Raw genomic sequence first — 19,895 nt, forward strand, 5'->3', positions numbered from 1 at the left:
AATTAAAGGCGGCTCGGGGGGTCCCTCCCCGGTGGTCGCAGTCCGGGGGGGCCCGGTCGCTTTCTTCACGCCCCCCCCCCCCCCCCGCGCCACAACGGGTCCCCGCGCGCGCCCCCGCCGGCGGGGAGAGGGAGGGCGCCTGCGCACTCGCAGCCCGCGCTGCGGCCCCTCCCCCCGCTCCTCCTCCCTCCCCCGCCCTCCCTCCCGCTCCCGGGCTCGGCGGGTGCTGGGGCTGCGGCTGCCGCTTGCATCCCGCCCCCCTCCACCCTCCACCTCGGCGGCGGCTCCGAGGACCCGCCGAGCCTCGACCCACCTCCTCGGGACCCAAGGGTCCCCCGGCGGCCGCCTCGCCCACCCTTACGGGGGTGGGGGGCTGAGCCGGGGAAGGGAAGCGTAGGTGGCGGCAGCAACAGCAGCGGCGGCGGCGGCGGCAGAGCGGGGATCCCACCTCCCGCGAGGCGGCCCCAGAGACGGCGAGAGGCGCGCCGTGAGGATGGTCTAACCCGCTGTCGGCGCACCCCCCGCAGCTCGAGGGGAGGCCCGGACACTTGTTAGGCGCCCCGCACCCCCGTCCTCCGCCTCCTTCGCCGGGAGAGCCGACATCCCGCGCCCGCCCCGGGCCCGCCCGCCTCTCCTGCCGCCCCTCCGCCCGTCCATCCCGGCCAGGACCGGCCAAGCCTCCGCGCCGCCCGGCACCATGAGGTGAGGGCACGGGGAGGACCGGCTCGTGCGGTTATTGTGCGGGACCACCCCCCTCTCTCGCCCCCTATTTAGCCCCTTTCTGTCCCCCCAGTCCCTCACCTTCCTCCATCTTTCCCCCCATCCCTTCCCTCCTATACCCGGACCCCCCCCCCATTCCTTCTGGATCCCTCCCTTCCCCCCCCCCCCCAGGATTTTCTCCCTCCCACTGTCTAAAAGAAATCCCGGGAGTTGGGGAGGGGTTGGAAGAAATCTTAGGAAATGGGAAAACTGCTTTTTGGAGCGTTTTTCTTTGAGGGGTAGGGGGAATACCAGGCGACGGGGGGACGAGTCGGCCCTACGTTTTTATTCTTAACGGCTGTAATTCCAAATGTGAAAAGTTCGAGGATCGAAATCTAGGGGTAATGAGATCCGGCAGTGGGGGGGGGGGCTTCCCCAGTTAAAGGTGAAATCATTCAGTCGTATTTGTGGAGCCCTCGCTGTGGGCAGGACACTGGACTAAGCGCTGGGAAAGTACAATACAGCTGGGAAAGAGGCAGCCCTTGCCCACCACAGGCTCACAGTCTGGGGCCGGGGGAGAGAGGGGGGAAATCTCACAATCCTCTGTGTGTGTGTGTGTGTGTGTTCTGGGTGGATAAATTTATCTTTACGAGTCTCCCTTTTTTTGTTAGCCATCTGCTAAATCAAGGTGTTTCGGGGAGTGTGTGTTTCCGAAGCCCGTTCCCTGGCCTCCGGCTCTGTTTCAGCCTGTGTTGCATTGCAGCAGCTGTTTTTCCTTCCTCCTTTGTGTAATCGATAAAATAGAAGCCAAACTATTCTCCTTCACCAAAGGAGAGACTTGGTTGTCCCGTTTTCGGGATTTGATAGTTTTAATTCCCCAAAGGAGAAACTTAATCGTGTGGGATTTTCCCCTTTTAGTTTCTCCAGCGTCTAGAAGAATAATAAACCATGGTGTGCCTCATTCATTGGAGATTTTTTTTTTCACCCTCAAGCCTTTCCCCAACCCATGTTTTGTGCTCATAACCTCCTCTTTTCGGATTGGTGCAAGACTTGTGAAAAATGTGGCTTGGAAGAATGAATGCTGATCCATTCTGCATTATCATCCATATTGGCCTTTACGTTAGGTTAAACAATTGGGGATATAGTAAATTACCCCATTCCTCCCCTCCCTTGAAGTATTGTCTTACATGCAGTTGGATTCGAATCTCCTTTGTGTTAAAGATTAATGGCTAGCAGTTGCCAAGACCTTTAGAATATAATACAATGAGATTCACTTGATATATTCCATATTTTTGCCTCTGCAAAAAAAAAATGCCAAGTCACTTAATTCATCTTAAATTTGAATAGTTTCAGTGTAAGCTGGAGTTTTCATATTATGTCTTGGAGGATAAAATTAAATAATTTCACCTGCATATTCCTCTTTCACTCATTTCTTTTAGCTTATTTGACCGTAGTCATTTGGCTGCTACTTTGCATTGTTGTCTGGCTGAGCCTTTTCTGTGTTTTTTGAGGGTTTTTTTTTTTTTTGACCTAATCCTGATTATGTAGTTTACATTTTGATTGCTTTCTTTTCATGATTTTTAAGTCTGTGCACGTGTGCCCCGTGCCGTTCCTAACAGTGGTTGGTTTCCTAGTTAGTTTTTCAAGTAGAAAAATCTTGATTTAATTGAATTTTGACATTCAAAGCAGAAGACAAGGTGTAGTATCCTTTAAAATAATACTTTGCCTTAAAATGGTTTTGAGATTTTATTAGCATGGTTTGAATTAATTACGTTGTCCAATTAGGTAGTATTTATAGATGCATTTGTGAATGTTCACACCTATAATGAAATATGTGCTGTAGGGTACTCATCTTCTCTTCCCAAGCACTAAATATTGGAAAAGATTCTGCAAAGTGAAAGTATTTAATCGTTTTAAGGTTTGTAAGAGTAGTCTCAAAATTGAAACAGAGGCACAATAGATGAGTTCCATTTTGGTAGTTTTTCAATGAAAGAAAAATCTTAATGGCAGTTGAATGGAATGAAGACAAATGCTGTATTTTAACAGTGTGCAGGTTGTCATTGATAGAGAAGATTGGGAATTTAAAACCCAATATCCTTATATCGCAAAGTCAGTGTGCTTTTAAACTCGTTTCCTCAGTGTGATCTTGAATGAGAGAATTAGAAATTCTATTAACTTTTATGGTAATGTATGTACAGAACAGGGAACAAAAATCAGGAAAACTCTTTGGCAGTTCGTCTGAAGTAATTTTTCATGAACTACAGTAAACTCGAATTTTAACAACTCTCAAGAGACCCAAGATTTATGTTTATTTGTAGTTTTCTTTCTACTGAAGCAGACTACCAGAATACACCAAACCACTTTTAAAAACTCTTCTTGAGAGGCAAACTTCTTCTTGTGTTAAAATGAGGGAATATCATGCTTTAGATTCCTTTTAAATTTTTTTTATCACTGAGATTGAAGTGATCATTGAGCAGACTAAAGCAGGTTAAAAGAGTGTTTATTGTGAAAATTTTCTCAGATAAACAGGAATGGTATTTGTATGGAAAACTTCTGTGTATTATTGAGCCCATACTTGGAGTTTTGGATATGATGCTCGAGAGTGACACCCCTGACAACCTTCATCTTGTTTAGGAACACAGTTTACCCAGTAGTAATTGCTTAACTTTTAAGCCATTAATAGTAATTATAATTATGCTGTCTAAGGGCTTACTATGTGCCAAGCACTGTACTAAGCAGTGGAGTAGACTCAAGATAATCAGCTCCTCCATGGGGCTCACAGTCTTAAGTAGGTGGGATAAGATATTGAATTACCTTTTGTGGATGAGGGAACTGAGGCACAGATAAATTAAGTGACTTGCCCAAGGTCACACAACAGGCAAGTGGTGGGACAGAGATTAGAACCCAGGTCCTCAGACTCCCAGGCCCGTGGTCTTTCCACTAGGCCACACTGCTTCTCTAGTTAGCAGCTAATCCCAACACAATTTTCATTCTTCATATAACTTCTTACCTTAGTGTTTTTAAATAGCATTTGGAATTGCATTGATGTTTTCATACGTTTTAGGAGAGTCCTTTTTTGACTGGAGAATTCCATTTAGTCGAGGGAGAATCTGGTGTGGTGAAACTGTATGGAAAAGTATTTATGGTATGAGCTTCTATTTTCAGGTTACCGTCATTTAGAAATACATTTAGCCTCTGGTTCAGTGTAGTATCCACAGACGGAATGGCAGTGGAAAGTAGTCTGTGTAAAGCAGCGAAGCAGCATGGTCTAGTGGATAGAGCACAGACCTGGGAGTCAGAAGGATCTGGGTTCTAATCCCAGCTCTGTCACTTGTCTGCTCTGTGACCTTGGGCAAATCACTTAACTTCTCTGGACCTCAATTACCTCATCTGTAAAATGAGGACCAAGAATGTGAGCCCAATGTGGGACCGGGATTGTGTCAAACCTGTTAAGCTTGTAGCTATCCCAGTGCTTAGTACAGTGCCTGACACACGCACTTAACAAATACCATTTAAAAAACAACAGCAAAGAAACAAAAAAAAAACCAAGTAATAGTAAGGTACCTTGAAAATGTCATAGAATTATAAAATTAATTTTTTTATATTTAATGTCTGTGCTTTTCTTTTAATGCATAAGCTGACTGGGAAAAATAAAAGTCCGCCTTTGAAGACTGTCTTTTGGAAGAAACGCTTGATTCTAAAATTGAATAAGATGTTGAGAAATTTCATTTGGGCTCTCGTTCTAAGTGAAGTTTAATAACGTTATACAAGACTTTATATGTACAGAGTACTAGTATTAGATAATCTTTTTATTTCCTCAAAACAATCCTATGAGATAGGTTAATGTTCCCCATTTCACAGCTAAACATAATTTATGAATGAATTCCTTCTTATTGAAGTTGTTTTTTCATTTGCTTTGGCTAACTGCAAAATATCTCTAGTGAAAAGTCAGTTGTGCTTACTGGTTAGATATGACAATGCTAATGTTACAATAGCATGCTTTTAATTACTGTAAAGTGGCTCATTTAGAAAAAATAGAAAACATTTTATAGAGTTTGGAACATTTTTGAGAATTTGCCAAAATTTGTCTGCCTTGGGCATTTGTTCTCCATCTCCAACATATTAAAAAGAAGACAGCAAAAGTAATTCCACCCTGATAGTCTAAAGAATGTTGAAAGTTGCATCTTAAAGTTACACTCTAAATTTATAAATTGCTTGCAATTTTAGTATTTAACCAACGATCTCCTTTTTGCCAAATCCAGTGGACTCTACTCCTTCCCAGTCCTCCCTGGCCTCTCAGCTGCCTTCAAAACTGTCGACCATCCATTTCTCCCGGAAACGTCCAACCTCGGCATCACTGACCCTGTCCTCTCCTGGTTCTCCTCCTATCTATCCAGCTGCTGTTTCATGGGCTCCTCTACCTCTCACCCCCTGACTGTGGATGTCCTTCAAGGTTCAGTTCTGGGTCCCCTTCTATTCTCCATCTACACCCACTTCCTTGGAGAACTCATTCCCTCATATGGCTTTAACTACCACTTCTTGTGGATGATTCCCAAATCCACATTTCGAGCCCGGATCTTTCTCCCTTTCTGCAGTCTCTCATTTCTTCCTGCCTTCAAGACATCTCTACTTGGACATCTCTACTTGGATGACCTGCCGTCACCTTGAATTTAAAATGTCTGAAAAAGAACTTCCTATCTTCCCACGCAAACCCTGTCCTACCCTTGACTTTCCTATCAGTGTAGATGGCACTGCCATGCTTCCTCTCTCAGGAGCCCGTAACCTTGGCCTTATCCTTGACTCCTCTTTTCCATTTAACACACATATTCAATCCATCACTAAATCCTGTCGGTTTTACCTTCATAACATTGCAAAAATGCCCCCTTTCTGCTGCATCCAAACTGCAACAGTGTTAGTCCAAGCATTGATCCTATCCTCCCTTGATTACTGTGTCAGCCTCCTTGCTGACCTCCCTGTCTCCTGTCTCTCCCCACTCCAGTCCACACTTCACCCTGCTGCCCCGATCATTTTTCAACAGAAGCGTTCAGGCCATATTTACTCACTCCTCAAGAACCTTCAGTGTTTGACCATCCACCTCCACATCAAACAGAAATTCCTTAACGTCGGCTTTAAAGCACTCAGTCACCTTGTCGCCTCCTACCTTCACTTTGCTACTCTTCTACTACAACCCAGCAGGCACACTTTGCTCCTCTAATCCCAGCCTTCTCTCTGGGCCTTGGTCTCATCTACCTCACCACCGACCTCTCGCCCATGTCCTGCCTCTGGCCTGGAACACCCTCCTTCCTCAAATCCTACAGACAATTACTCTCGCCCCACTTCAAAGCCTTGTTGAACGTATGTCTCCTCCAGGAGGCCTCCTTGAATAGGCCGTCTTTCCTCTTCTCCCCTCTCCCTTCTGAGTTGCTTGACTTACTCCTTTTATTCATTGCCGCTCCCAACCCCACAGCATTATGTATATATCTGTAATTTGATTTATTTATATTAGTGTCTCTCTCCCCCTCTAGACTCTAAGCTCACTCTGGGCAGGGAATGTGTTATTATATTGTGCTCTCCCAGGGGTTTAGTACAGTTCTCTGCCAACAGTAAGCACTCGATATCTCCCAGGGGTTTAGTACAGTTCTCTGCCAACAGTAAGCACTCGATAATGCTATTGACTGACTAATGGATTTGTAGGCAGTTTATTTCAGCTGGACCTGGAAATTCAGTTTAGATTACCCTTCATTTTACATAATTCTACTGAAGGAGTCATCAAAAAACTACTAGTTCAATGCTATTTGTGATTTGTAACGATCGCAAGTATTCTTGGACTAGAATTTCATATCTTCCTTGACCTGGCTTGTGAAGCAGCTGCTTCTCTAGGTGAGAATCTGGTTTGTATCTTTTGGTAGGAAACTTAAAAGACAGTTTCCAAAATAATAAGTACACCACCTTGCATTTGCAGAGCACATTACATTAGTTATTTTATCCTCCCAACATCCCTGAGAGATAAGGGGAGGCAGGTATTATTATCCCCATTTTACAAATGAGGAAACAGAGGTCAGAGAAGTTGTGGCTTCCTGAGATCACACTGAAGGCCAAGGGCAGATCTAGGTCTAAAACCAGGTTCTCTTGACTCCCAGACCAAGGTTCTTCCCATTGGATTCCACTCTGCCAGAAGAATGTCCTCTAAGCAGATGCTTATCGGATGGTAGTATGAACGCTTACTAAATCGAGCAAGGAAGTTCAAAAATTAGTAAGCACGGGAAACACCCCAAAGACATCCGTAAGTCTCAGAGGGGATAACTGTACGCTGGAATACTGCTTTTGTAAACTCTGCTTGTTTTGCTGTGTTTAGGTTTTAAATCTGTTGGGATTGCAAAATACTGAAGTCAAATCTGACTGTTGGTGAATGTATGGCAAAGGAGTAGAAAAATGGTCTCAGCTAGAGTGGGAGCTAGAAGTTTTGGCACTCTTTATTCCATGCCATGAAGCCTGTTAAAAAAAAAAATCTTCCTTTTGGATACACCAGTGGAGGGGAGGAGGCCTTCCAGATCTACTCTTTAGCTCCTTTAAGGCCCTGCCTGTATTGAAGGAATTGGATCTTGGTTTTTTCGATTTCTCTTTGGCAAATGAATTAAGCATCCATATGAACATTTTCTTCCCTCCAATTTCTAATCCTTTAAAAATATTTAGGCATTCTGTCTCCACTCTCTTTGGCCACTGCACCCCAGCTTGCAATCTTTATTTCTCTCAAGCCAGCCTTCTCACTGTGCACTGTTCTTGTCTCTTCTGCTGCCACCCTATTGCTCATGCCTCTTCCCCTGCCTGGAGCAATCTCCCACTCCAAATCCGACAAGTCTCGGCCCACTTCATATCCAACAAGCCGCGGCTCTCCTCATCCTCAAAACCCTGCTGAAATCAGGTCTTCTCCAAGAGGCTTTCACACACTGATCTTTAATTTCCCCACAAACTGCCAGTTCAGCACTTCTGTCCCACCTAAGCATTGGTGTACTCCAGAACACTGCCGCACTCAAGTACATATTTTACATATCCTATTAAACACTCACTTATTATGTATCCCCTTTTTTTCCCCGTCCATCTCTATAGTCTTTTAGTACCTGTATCCCTTGCTAGATTATAAGTTCCTTGAGGACAGGGATCATGTCTGCTTACTTTATTGCCTCTCCCAAATGATAAATACTATTGATTGAACTTATTTCCCCCAGGTATAAAACAGTGAATGAAAACAGGCTACCAGTCAGTTTTCTATAGCTGAACTCCTAACCAAAGCAGTATTTTCTAAAGGGTCTGAACATCGAATACATGTCCTTAACACATCCATGGAAATTAGCAATTCCCTAAATCATAGAGTAAATCAGGTAATGAGCCTAAAGAAAGTTAGACAAAAGCTATAAAAAGAATTAACTCTGATCTTATAAATTTTAAAGGATCTTTTGTTCAGAAATTTGGAATTCAGTTGCTAGTAGCAGGCACTTTTGTTCTGACTACCATGTATCCCTTTTGACTCCTAAGACTACTGTGGATTTTGTTTTCAGAGCAGTCCTTAGTTTAGGGGAACATTTTGGGGGAGTCAGACCTCTTCCCCAAAAGTCACCAGTGGGATTGGGTTCTCTTTGTGTTTTTAAAAGAATATTGGAGTGGTAGGTTCTGGTGAATTTTATTGCTGGAGGGATTCTTACACATGTTTAGCAATTTTCACTGTGCTCCTAACTTTAAAAGATCCTTTTCTTTCTAAAGAGCAGAAAATTGTAGTCCCTGATTTTAACATGTTATTCAAGCCAGGTTTATATCTAAGTCTTGGTATTTTGCCTGAGAGTGTATCCTTTTTTCCTGAAATAACCAATTTCTCTAAGTGCTTAACGTAATCAGTTTACATCCCTGTGTGGACCCTCTTTATAACTCATTATAAAGTGCTTTCTTTGCCTCTCTAGGAAGGAAATTTGTCTTAAGATTTACCCTTGATTTTCCAGCACCATTTTTTATTTAAATTAAATAACTTATTTTTTCTTCCTTCCTTTCAGTGGGAATGTGAAAGAATGTGTTTTTTGCTCACTTTAAAGCGGGTCTCTGCTAGGCATGTGCTCTGAAAGTAGGTCTGTGATGAGTTTGCCGATTGTAGAGTCAAAGGAAACCTCTCGCCCATTGACACTATCTCACTAATCAGTGTCATTTTCTGACATTAAGGATAGTGATATTCAGAGCTCAGTAACGACTACTCATCTACTTGTCATTGACTGAAAATGCAAAAAATCACAGGTGGGGTACCTTTCTTGCTATAGTTAGCAGTTAGCTGTGGGAGACTGTTCTTGAGATGAAATCAAAAAAATGAAGCACACAGATAAGCTAAAGGAAGCACACACAGGCAAGAACCTGTGGCAATAATCATTTTATTTGGTAAATTAAGTCAGCATTAAGCCTGTTGTAGCTATCAGAGCAATCATGACAATTATTCCAGGCATTTGTTGTTCATAGCGCTAAAAGCTTAATTAATTAGAATTTTGAGAGAACTGGTCAAATACTATTGGAGTAATTGCTATAAAGACTTTAAATAATTTCGAGGAATTTTGGATTAAAGCCAATATTATTTCTCCAGCATGACATGCCTTGTGCCAAGTTTGTGAAAAACATGTAGCGTATCCTTATTTTAAGGAATTTTCAGGGGAATGCAAGAAAGGATTGAGAAATAAAGGTAGGGAATTCTGAGGAGAGTTAAAGAAGTAGGGGTGGGTAGGGGGGCGGTTAGAAAGCACAGAATTATTTATGGATAGAGTGGTTGACCTAAAGAGTTTGAGTTGTTTGGCAGGGACAGTTCTGTTCCTGTGCTGACCCTTTTTTTGGTTTCATAAATATTTTAGTTGATTTAAAGAACAGGAAAAAAGGCTATGGAAATCGGTGTAAAAACATTATTACATTGCAGTCAGATGATCAGGGTTATGATCACATTGGAGCCGTCTAATACAATACAGTACTAATTTTCTTGTATTGTTCTCTCCCAAGCACTTAGTATAGGGCTCTGTACATAATAAGCACTCAATAAATATGGTTGATTGGTTGATTAATCTCCATGCGACACCCCCCCCCCCCCCCCCCCCCACCCTCCTAGAAGTGATCGCTTTCCAAACTGACTTTTCTTCAAAGCACCAAATTCACTTCTTCCATTTATCCTCTCCCAACAAACCCCAGTGGTATTCATTCATTCCAAGCATTATTTTATTACCTTTTCCATTTGGAAGTGTAATTCATAAAGCACCTAGGGCAGAATTGTGCACATGGTGTAGGCCCAGCTGTGTACTGTATCTGAAAAGATGACCAAGAAAGTAATCATCATAGTGGTCCTCTGTTGTAATTTGAATATTGGAGCTGACACGTAATCCTCTAATGCTGATCTACTCACTATACCTCCATCTCATCTACCTAGCTGCCACCCTTTGCACACACCCTGCCTCTGGCCTGGAACTCTCTCCACCTTCACATCTGACAGATCATCATTCTCCCACCCCTTTCAAAGCCTTATTGCATTCACATCTAGTCCAACAGGCCATCTCCTACGAAGGCCTCATTTCTCCTATTCCCTCCCCCTTCTGTGTCACCCTTGGATTTGTACCCTTTAAGTTATTGATATTTCCCCCTCCCTCAGCCCTATAGTACTTAGGTAAGTATCTATAAATTATTTTAATGTCCTTTTCCCCTTCTAGACTAAGCTCCTTGTGGGCGGGAAACGTGTCTGCCAACTCTGCTATATTGAACTCTTTCAAGCACTTAGTACAGCGTTCTCTGCACAGTCAACACTCAATAAAATTGATCAATTGGAAATGGGAAAATACTGCAGATAGAGAGATTAGCCTGTATAATGTCTCGGCAAGAATATGGGTTAATATGTGGGTGTGCTCAGCTAAAGTAGAAACTGTGAGCCAGAAGATAGTTGGATAAGTCTGATTGGGGGCCGGGGAGGGGGGCCGAGGGGACAGGCTGACCTTGAAATGCATTGTTTGGAATTTTAATTTGTTTCATTAGCCAGTTGGGAACCACTGTGGGTTTCTGAGAGTGGGAATGGGAGTTATCCGAATGGTGCTTGAGAAAGCTGATTCTCTGCTCAGTAGGAGGTATCTGAAAGGGGAGAAGCTGGAAACAAAGAAGCTGTTTCAGTAGCCTAGGCAAAAGGGAGGGAGGACTTGGATTAGGGTTGCCGCTGTAGTTTTGGAGATGATGGGGTGAGGGGAAGAAAGAAGTAAAAAATGATTTCAAAATATAAGCCTGGGCATCCTCAAAATTGTGGAACTCTGTTTAGGTCTGCTTATGTTCAATTGTTATCCGCCCCGTATCAAGAAATTCTGAACTCTTCAAGGCTGAAGGATGAGGATTTGACAGCGGCATGGTGTGGTATTTGTTGGTAGTCAAAACTATTGTTGTGGATGAGGTTCCTGTAAGAATAATGGTAGAGGGATATAGGGAGTGAGTTTTATGCCAGCTCCACAGAAAATGGGCAGGAAGGGCAGAGGAATCAGCTTGAGGCCTTCCTTGATTAAGCCCCTCATTTTTCTTTCTGCCCTCCCCTCATCTCTGACCATGCACTTGACTGTGTACCCCTTATCTCCTCTGAGAAGCCTTCCTTGACTAAGCCCTCCTCTCCTCTTCTCCCACTCCCTTTGCTCTGCTCTTACTTGCTCCTTCTTCCTCCCTCCCATCCCCACAGCACTTATGTATATATTTGCAATTTATTTACGTAATTATTCATTCAATAGTGTTTATTGAGCGCTTACTATGTGCAGAGCATGTATTTATTTACATTAATGTCTGTCTTTCCATCTAGACTGTGAGCTCATTGTGGGCAGGAATATGTGTGTTATATTGTACTCTCCCAAGTGATTAGTACAGTGCTTTGCATACAGTAAGCGCTCAGTAAATATGACTGAAGTAGTGAATAAGCACTGTGATACTCCAGCACCAGAGCACTTATGTAAATGTCCTTATTCTTTATTTCCTCTATCTGTAATTTGTTTTCATGCCTGTCTCCCTCTGTAAACTACTTGTAGGCAGAAAGCAAGTCTACCAACCCTATTATAATGTACTTTCCCAACTAATTAGTGCAGTGCTCTGCACACAGTAAACACTCAGTAAATACCATTGATTGATGCAAGCTAACAGAAGTTCTGAAGAAAGAGAGAAGAGAATCCATCATTACATTTTGACCAGAGGAGATTGTTAATTACCTTAGAGAGAATAATTTAATAGTGGCGAGGTTGCAAATCATAGTATAGGGAGTGAGGTGTGGCTTTGGTGGTGAAGAATTTGGCCCAAGAAAATCCCCATGGGGGAGTAATGGAGAATGATTTGGAACTTTGTCAACCACCGTTAGTGATTAAATAGGGCTATCTCCCACATTAACTAAAAGTAGAAGAAAGGGAAAAATCTAGTGGTAGCAGCTTTTGGGTCTTAAAATTAAAAGTTTTGGCAGTACTACACATTTCTAGATGTGTACCCCTTCTTTGCAATGTAGTAGGTTCTTAGGTGACAAGCAACTCTGTCCCACAAACTCTAGGCTCAGTCTCTCTCCACTTATATATTTGCATTTTCAAATGCAGAAGAGATGGTGCCACTGCATGAGACTGAAATGCCTGATTTGTGACTGACAATCATGACCAGATGTCCACTCCCAGAGACTATTCCCTGTTGCTTTTTGCAGTGTCTAGTGCTGTTTTCAGCCTCCTAATCCTCTTGAAGCTTCTGCTCAAAGAGAAATCCTCCTTTTTTGATTGTAGTCTGCCTGCTGCAGTTGTCTTCTAAAATTCAGCTGTCACACCACATTTACTTGAGGCTATGCTTTACCGAGTTTTTAAATATCTGTTTAATTCCTTCCACTTTCATTTGCCCTATTTTGGTTGACCCTATAGCAGCTGTTTTTGGATATCCAGTGGCATTCATTCTCAGAACTTGTCCAGTGAAGCTGTGTTGAGGAGAACCCAATTTAGATGCTGGTAGAATGACTTCATTCCAGAACTTTTTCCTTTTCATTTGTTGTTGAGTATGACAGGTGAACTATTCACAGAGCTAGATAAGAGGACTAGAGGATTCAGTTCTCAACACTTTACAATAATAATAATAATGGTGGTATTTAAGTGCTTACTATGTGCAAGGCACTGTTCTAAGCGCTGGGGGGATACAAGCTGATCAGGATGTCCCACGTGGGGCCCACAGTTTTAATCCCCATTTTACAGATGAGGTAACTGAGGCACAGAGAAGTTAAATGACTTGCCCAAAGTCACACAGCTGGCAAGTGGCGGAGTCAGAATTCGAACCCATGACCTCTGACTCCCAAGCCCAGGCTCTTTCCAGTGAGCCACGCTGCTTCTTAAACTGGAGAACAATACAGCTCTGTAGACCTTCAGTTCTGTATGATTTGGTTCTTACAATTAATTATAACTAATAATTGTAGTATTTGTTAGGCACTTACTATTTGCCAAGCACTGTACTAAGTGCTGGGGTAAATACAGGTCAGAGACAGTCCGTGTCCTGTTTGGGACTCCCAGTCTAAGTAGGAGGGAGAACAGGTACATATTCCCATTTGAAAAATGAGGAAACAGGCACAGAGAAGTTAAGTGGCCACTGTCAATCTTTAAAAGGATGTGTTGGCCTTCTTTATTCAGTTTTCTATTTCCTTGTCTCTCAGTGCATTATTGGACAGTCAGCTCCCTAGATTGGAGAAGCAGCGTGGCTCAGTGGAAAGAGCACGGGCTTTGGAGTCAGGGCTCATGAGTTCGAATCCCAGCTCTGCCACTTGTCGGCTGTGTGACTGTGGGCAAGTCACTTCACTTCTCTGCGCCTCAGTTCCCTCATCTGTAAAATGGGGATTAAGACTGTGAGCCCCTCGTGGGACAACCTGATTCCCCTATGTCTACCCCAGCGCTTAGAACAGTGCTCGGCACATAGTAAGCGCTTAACAAATACCAACATTATTAGATAGCTGAATTTTATGGTAGTTTAGTATTTTGTTGTTGAAGATATTTGCGTATGAAGGATTTTCCTGGTTTAGGCTGGTTCGTTACAGGTTTTCTGACTGCAAAGCAATCAACCACACTTCTTGCACATGTGCCTCTAGAGCGCAGTCACCTATAATTAGCAATTCTTGAATGACCACCATTAGGACTTTAGGTGCTGCTAATGCTTATTGAGTTGGAATAATTTCCTAGAGTAGATTCCTGTTTTCCTACCCTATGTATGCTGAGGAGTGCTGCTCCTGGAGCTGTGATGGGAGTGGATATGATTTATAATGGTTCCATTGCACACATCCTCGCCCCCCCCCTCACCCCACCATCCCTCCATAGGGGCTGATTGGCATGGAGGAGGGTGGCCCAGACAGTGGCTAAGGAGAAAGAGATCAACCCTAAGGGAGGTAAGGGAAGGAGGTCCTCTTCCTTCTGGTTTGGCTGAGGGTTTACAAATGCTATCCCTATTTGAAGCCTTGCAGGGTTGGTTGGATCTCTCCAGTCAAGTCTGAAGTTTTTCTCTATTTTTCCAACCTCTGCCTCCTTCCCCAATTCCTCCCCTGAAATTTGGGGTGCTTCCAGTTGATGTCACCGGGGTAGTGATTGACAGCCCATGCAAAAGAGCTTTCCACAGTAAGTTCTTAATAAATGCTATTGATTAAGGAGGTCTGAGGAGTGAACAGTTCCAAGTTCTGAACTTTCTGGTCATTTCCATTTATAAATTTGAGGGGCTGTCGATCTGCTCTTTTGAATACTTTTGGTAATATGTTTTAGAGCTTTGGGCTCATGGAGGACTGCGTAACTGTTTTAAACAAATGTGTACAGGAGGACATATAAAGCATTAGGAAAAACCAACCTGCTTCGTGACCTAAATTTTGTAGGTTTTGATTTTGGTGAATATTTCCCAGGATAGCTTGGAAGAGGAAAGATCTGAAAATGAATTTTGCTGCACTTGATAGTTACAAGGGAAGTGGTAAAATTAGGCTTCAATAGTTTCATTTCTTTATAAATAACAAATTTGCCTAGTCTTAATTCTAGTATGGAAGTGTTAAGATCTTGTTTTATCCCATAGTGACACTTCACATTTTTTCTTTAGTTATGGCACTTCATGCCATTTTAATTTTAAATGGGTGTTTAGTGTGGTTTTAATTTTGGTCAGATGGTTTAATTTAAAAAATGTGTTTCTTTAATTATTTTCTGTAGTTGCCAGCCAGAATACAGAGCTTTCCGAATCTAGATGGTTTACCTTTTTTATATATCAATAATTAAGAATGAGTTCGTTAAATTTGTAGATGACACTGCATTGAGAGGTATTGCTAATACTTTGAAAAGTAGAAGGTAGATTTGAAAAGTAGAAGGTAGATATGGAATTTATAATGGACTTATAAAGAGAAATGGTCTGTCAAAGGTAAGGAAATAGAGAGAAATGCAAGGTAGCATATAAAATGCAGGAAAGATTTGTTATTCTAGGCTTAGTGGAAAAAATGTTTTGTTTTAGTCCACTCGGCTTCCTTTGGGTATGGCTTTTTTATTTGCAACAGAAATTATAATGAGAGGCAAGAGTCAGGAAATTATCCTTCCATTTTAAGAAGCATTTTGAGAACTGGAAATCTTCCAGAGAAGGGTAACAAAATGAAAATATTAAAGAGATGACTCCATGAGGAAAAATGAAGCGATTCAGATTGTTTAGCCCCTAAAATGGAAGGCTGAGGCATGGCAGGTCTCCCAAGTGTTTGACAGGATGATCGCTGGAGATCACATCTTCCAAATGTCTTGACACTGTCTTCTTAAGACATACTGTTTCCTCACTTCAGCTATGGTATGAAAAGCTTCCAAGGTTGCCTTTCTCTGGCTTTCTAGAGGACAATCTAGATTCTAACTTGTTGAAAACCATTGTCCAGAACTGTCTCATCTGGAGATATTTATTGTAAGGAATTTATTACTGCAGTTGGCAGTAGAGAAGTGGGTCAGAAGAAATACCACACTGCCACCATCAAATACGTAGTTCAAGCGCCCTATTCTGTTAAGAAATATACTGCCAAGTTGCAACAAAACCACTGCTCCTAATCAGTCATTCGTATTCCTATAAATGGTTGCCAAGAAATGATAAAAATAAAACAAATTTTTAATTGCCAAAAGCATATAATAAATGTCCTTTGTGGTATAATTTATGCCTTACAAACCTCAATCAGTAAATCACTTGTATTTTATCGAGCCACCTACTTTGTGCAGCCCACATTACTAAGTGCTTTGGAGAGTATGGTACAGTCGGTAGATACCATCTCTACCCTCAGGATGCTTACAGTAGAACATGTTACAGATTCTTTAGGAATTTACAGTTTGGGCCCTGGAATTGGCATTTGAGAATCATTCCCTTACAAAACGAGGAAAAGTCCACAAAGTTCAGTTGATCAAGCACTTGGCATTGAAATTTTATGGACTTTGAAGATGGACCATAGGTGAACAGGATCTGCATAATGGTGGAGCTGAGTTCTGCACTGGCAGGGAGAGAAGGAACAGTTGTCTTGGGTAGGAAGGACAAGACTGGAATTAGAGTTTTCCTTCCCCAACCAGAGTTTTTGCCCATGATGTGGGTGGCCAGGTGGGGTTTTAACCACAGCAGTGAGGAGAGCCAGAAGAAGGGGGGAAAGCATGATTATGATTTAACCTCTCCTCCCTGAACTTGCTCTTCTTACACCAGTTTTAGAGATGTCTGATATTTGGAGATGGTGACCGTGCTAAAACTATATACATTTCAGTAATGGTTAGAGATGATTAAATTTCTATTAATGTGGAACATTTGAGGCATCTCTGTTAGACCATTACTCCTTTAGCTTGTTCTCCTAAATTGTTCCCAGTTGTCTCCCAACAAATATCTTGACCACTGACTTCCAGGGCTTTTTTTTCAATCACTCAATAGTATTTATTGAGTGTCTACTCTGTGCAAAACACTGCATGAAGTGCTTGGGAATGCACAATGGAATTAGCAGATGTAATCCCTGCCCCCTTGGTGTTTAAATTTAATTGGGAGGCAAACACTAAAATCAGTTGCATTTAGGAAGAAGCAAAAGAGTATGGAAGTAATGATTGAAGTGGCTAGTTGGGAGGTAACTTTGATTAGAATATTTATTTTTCTCTGAAGGTGGGTAAAGATCAAACTGCATGATTACTCTGGTCGTTAGTTACTCATGGTCTCTCTCTGGGCTCATCCTTGTGAAGTTTGATGGGACCACCCAGGACAGCAGGTAGCCTGACCAGAAGAAAATTATCCTTTTAAAGAAGCCTGCTCTTGCCCTCTCCAGTTTTGCTCCTGACTCTTGAGATACGAGGATCTCAAAAACTCATCTCCTATAAGCTTCATAGCCTGGACTGGTGTTGGGTGGCTGACCTCTCCTTATTGACCCAATGTCGAGATTGATGTGTCTCCCATTCTGTAATGACTTCCTGCTGGAGTGTTTTTCGTTTTCCTCCATATGCTGTCTGGGTGCCAAGGAGGGTAATCTCCCTTGAAATTAACAGGTGCAGGGGGTTTCCCTATTTTCGCAGGCCTGCTGAGGTTTTGGCCATCTGCCCGTGACTCCACTGTCTAATAGGTTTGGCGTGGCCTCTCCCTCACTTTTTCCTTTGGATCATAAAAGTAGATACCTAAAAGTTTCTTTAGTTTACTGTAGGGATTTCAGCTTCTCACCCCACCAATGGCAGCTGTCTGTGTAGACTGCAGTTTCTGCCAGTGTTTGTATCTTTGGTTCCTGTTCCTCCCTGCTCCCCTGGCACGTTCCCTTAGGCAGGACTCCTTCAGGCCTTAGCACACCTCTCTTTGCTTACAGAGCCTATTTTCTTGGGAGGCATAGGCTAACCACTCCTGCTCTGAAGAAGTAGTAGTGCTGGACCACCTTCTGCTTTGCCAGAGCTCTCCCCTAACCCCTCTCACTACTATCCATGTGGGAGGGTGGCTCCCTCATGCAACTTCAATGCCACAGGATCCGCTGTGCCTTCACCTTTTAAAGAATTGAATAAAGAGGAGGCAGACTGTTTTTTCCCCTTTCCCTAGAAACTCAGGGAATTTTGCCAGTGTTGCCCAGGCTCAATTTCAGAGAGCTTTCCCACTTTTTGGCCAGATCCCCGAATGTGGGACTTCCTGCCGGTCGGCTCTCTGCCACCCATCTTCAAGAGTGAGGTTCCTCTTGGTCCTCCTTCCCTGCCACTTGCCTGGCTTGAGATGGCAGTCCTATCTGAGACCACAAACTCTCCTGCAACAGCATATGTTGTGTTTCCTGAAGGACCAGGCAGTTCACACCTCACAGGTAAAATCCTAGCTGTCCCACCTGCTGAAGTCCTGCTAGAGCAGTACTCATCCCAGGTGGCAGAGCCTTTCCGGTGAGAGAGGGAGGATTTCCAGAAGAGAACTATCACTGGAAGAGATGCCTCCAAACTAAAACTGATCAGTCTTCTGGACTTTATTTTGAAAATGGAACAGGCAGGAGTGATTGTCATTGCCCAAGGGTCCAGAGGAGGAAGCCTAGCCTTCCTTTTCCAGGAGCCTGCTGCCCATCAGTATGTGAATGGTGGTCTCCTGCCATTTTTTCTCTGGGGAAAAATCCATCTGGGTGTTGAAAGTTCCTGCTGTGAATGATATTTCACCAACCATAATGAAAACTGGAGCCCTGGCACTTAGGCATTACCCCCTCTTTGTCCTCAGTTCTGCTCTTGAGGGCTTTATCCTCCCCACTTAGAGCCAACTGAAATGGGGAATCTCTTGTTGCAGCTAAGCCCATTATTACTACAGTACATAGAAGGTACTAATAGTATTACTCTTTCTTCTACTGACATTTATTAAACACTTATAATGTGTAAAGTACTGTGTTAAGTGCCAGGGAATTAAATTTGAGATGTCCCTGGCCCCCAGAGGTCTTGCAGTCGAATTGGGGAAGAACAGACAATTTGAAGAATAAATGCAATTAAGAATAAAAAAATTCTGCAATTTAAAAATAAACAGGAGCTCAACTCCCATTCCCAAAAACATTCAGGCAAGAGCCCTCTAGAGTCTTCTATGCTCTATATTCTTTAGCAAGAACTGCCAGTTATTTACTTTATAAGGTTAGGTGCAGAATGCCAGCAGACCATTTGTTCCTTCAGCCAAAGCCTGTTAGTACCAGTTTAGGGCAATCAAGAGTGTGGCAACCCCATAACCAAGTTTATGGCCGTCAACTATCGATCATGGCAGTTTACCTGGCCAGCTCACCCAAGCCAGGGAGGAAAATCATAACTTCAACTGCCGAGACATTTTCAAGGCAGTATTAGTGAAGTCCTTTCCCATAACAAGGAAAGCATGCAGCTGTTTGGTTGGCCCTCTCCCTTTCCTAAACAAAGATCTTGGAGGAGGGTTTCCAGTTGGCACTGCAACTTTGGCAGAGATTGGGTCCGAATCAGAATCAGATGAGCAGTCTCCAAAAACTCTTTTGGCAGGGGTGAGGGATGTGGCTGAGAGTCAAGCTAGGGCCACCAGAATCTCTAAAGTGCTTATGCCTATAACCAGCACCCCCACATGAAGGCATCATAGTTGGAATTGGAGGGGAAGGGAATCTTTTGACCTATTTTTGTCACATGGCCAAGTATTTTTCCAGATTTCTGGATTCTGATTGGATAGCAAATGGATAGTCTTTCTGCCTCATATCCTGCTGGACTTTCTCCTTCTGGCCAGTATGATATTCTGGTCAAAACATTTCCCCTTTATTGCCTTAGGAAACTGGTTGGAGGACTATATGCCCCATCACATTTGGATTGCTCCTTTAGGTCACAGATTTCTCCATTTCTGAATTGGTGATTAGTCTTCACTTTCATTCTCTTTCCATTGGACCCATATCTGCCTGCCAGGCTCTTAATAACTGGGTAGACAGAGAATTTCCCCAAGCGTGCAGTGATGTCCTTGGTGAAGCCCTGATCCTCATCTGGCTGAAATGGGAGAGGACTGAAGGGATCGGTAGGGAACTGAACTCGGTTTGACTCTGCTCCATAGGCTTTTGTGACAATGGACTAGGCTTGGTGTGTGCGGGACTTGACCCTTGATAGAAATCATAAGGATCAGTTCTAAGGATGTTTCTTTGTGTTTAGCACCCAGTAAATATTTCACTGGGGATCTGGTTAAACCAGCACAAGCTTCTTCCTGCAGCTCCAGCAAAAGGCTCGGGTTTT

The 19,895-nt window shown here is 43.1% G+C and overlaps 1 protein-coding gene across 12 annotated transcripts in view; it reads left to right on the forward strand.

The window, feature by feature from the left end:
- The first annotated feature begins 283 nt into the window (after positions 1–283).
- Positions 284–19,895, forward strand: part of ENAH (ENAH actin regulator) — a 111,170-nt gene continuing 91,558 nt past the window's right edge. For 2 of the 12 annotated variants that reach the window (XM_029047266.2, XM_029047267.2), the window contains exon 1: positions 284–702. In XM_029047266.2, the coding sequence (XP_028903099.1) occupies positions 698–702 (5 nt within the window). In that variant the 5' untranslated portion in view covers positions 284–697. The remainder of the gene's footprint in view (positions 703–19,895) is intronic. The other 10 variants (XM_029047270.2, XM_029047269.2, XM_039914780.1 and 7 more) reach the window with 8 other exon arrangements.

The sequence above is a fragment of the Ornithorhynchus anatinus genome, chromosome 19, assembly GCF_004115215.2.
Source record: "Ornithorhynchus anatinus isolate Pmale09 chromosome 19, mOrnAna1.pri.v4, whole genome shotgun sequence".
Classification (NCBI taxonomy): domain Eukaryota; kingdom Metazoa; phylum Chordata; class Mammalia; order Monotremata; family Ornithorhynchidae; genus Ornithorhynchus; species Ornithorhynchus anatinus.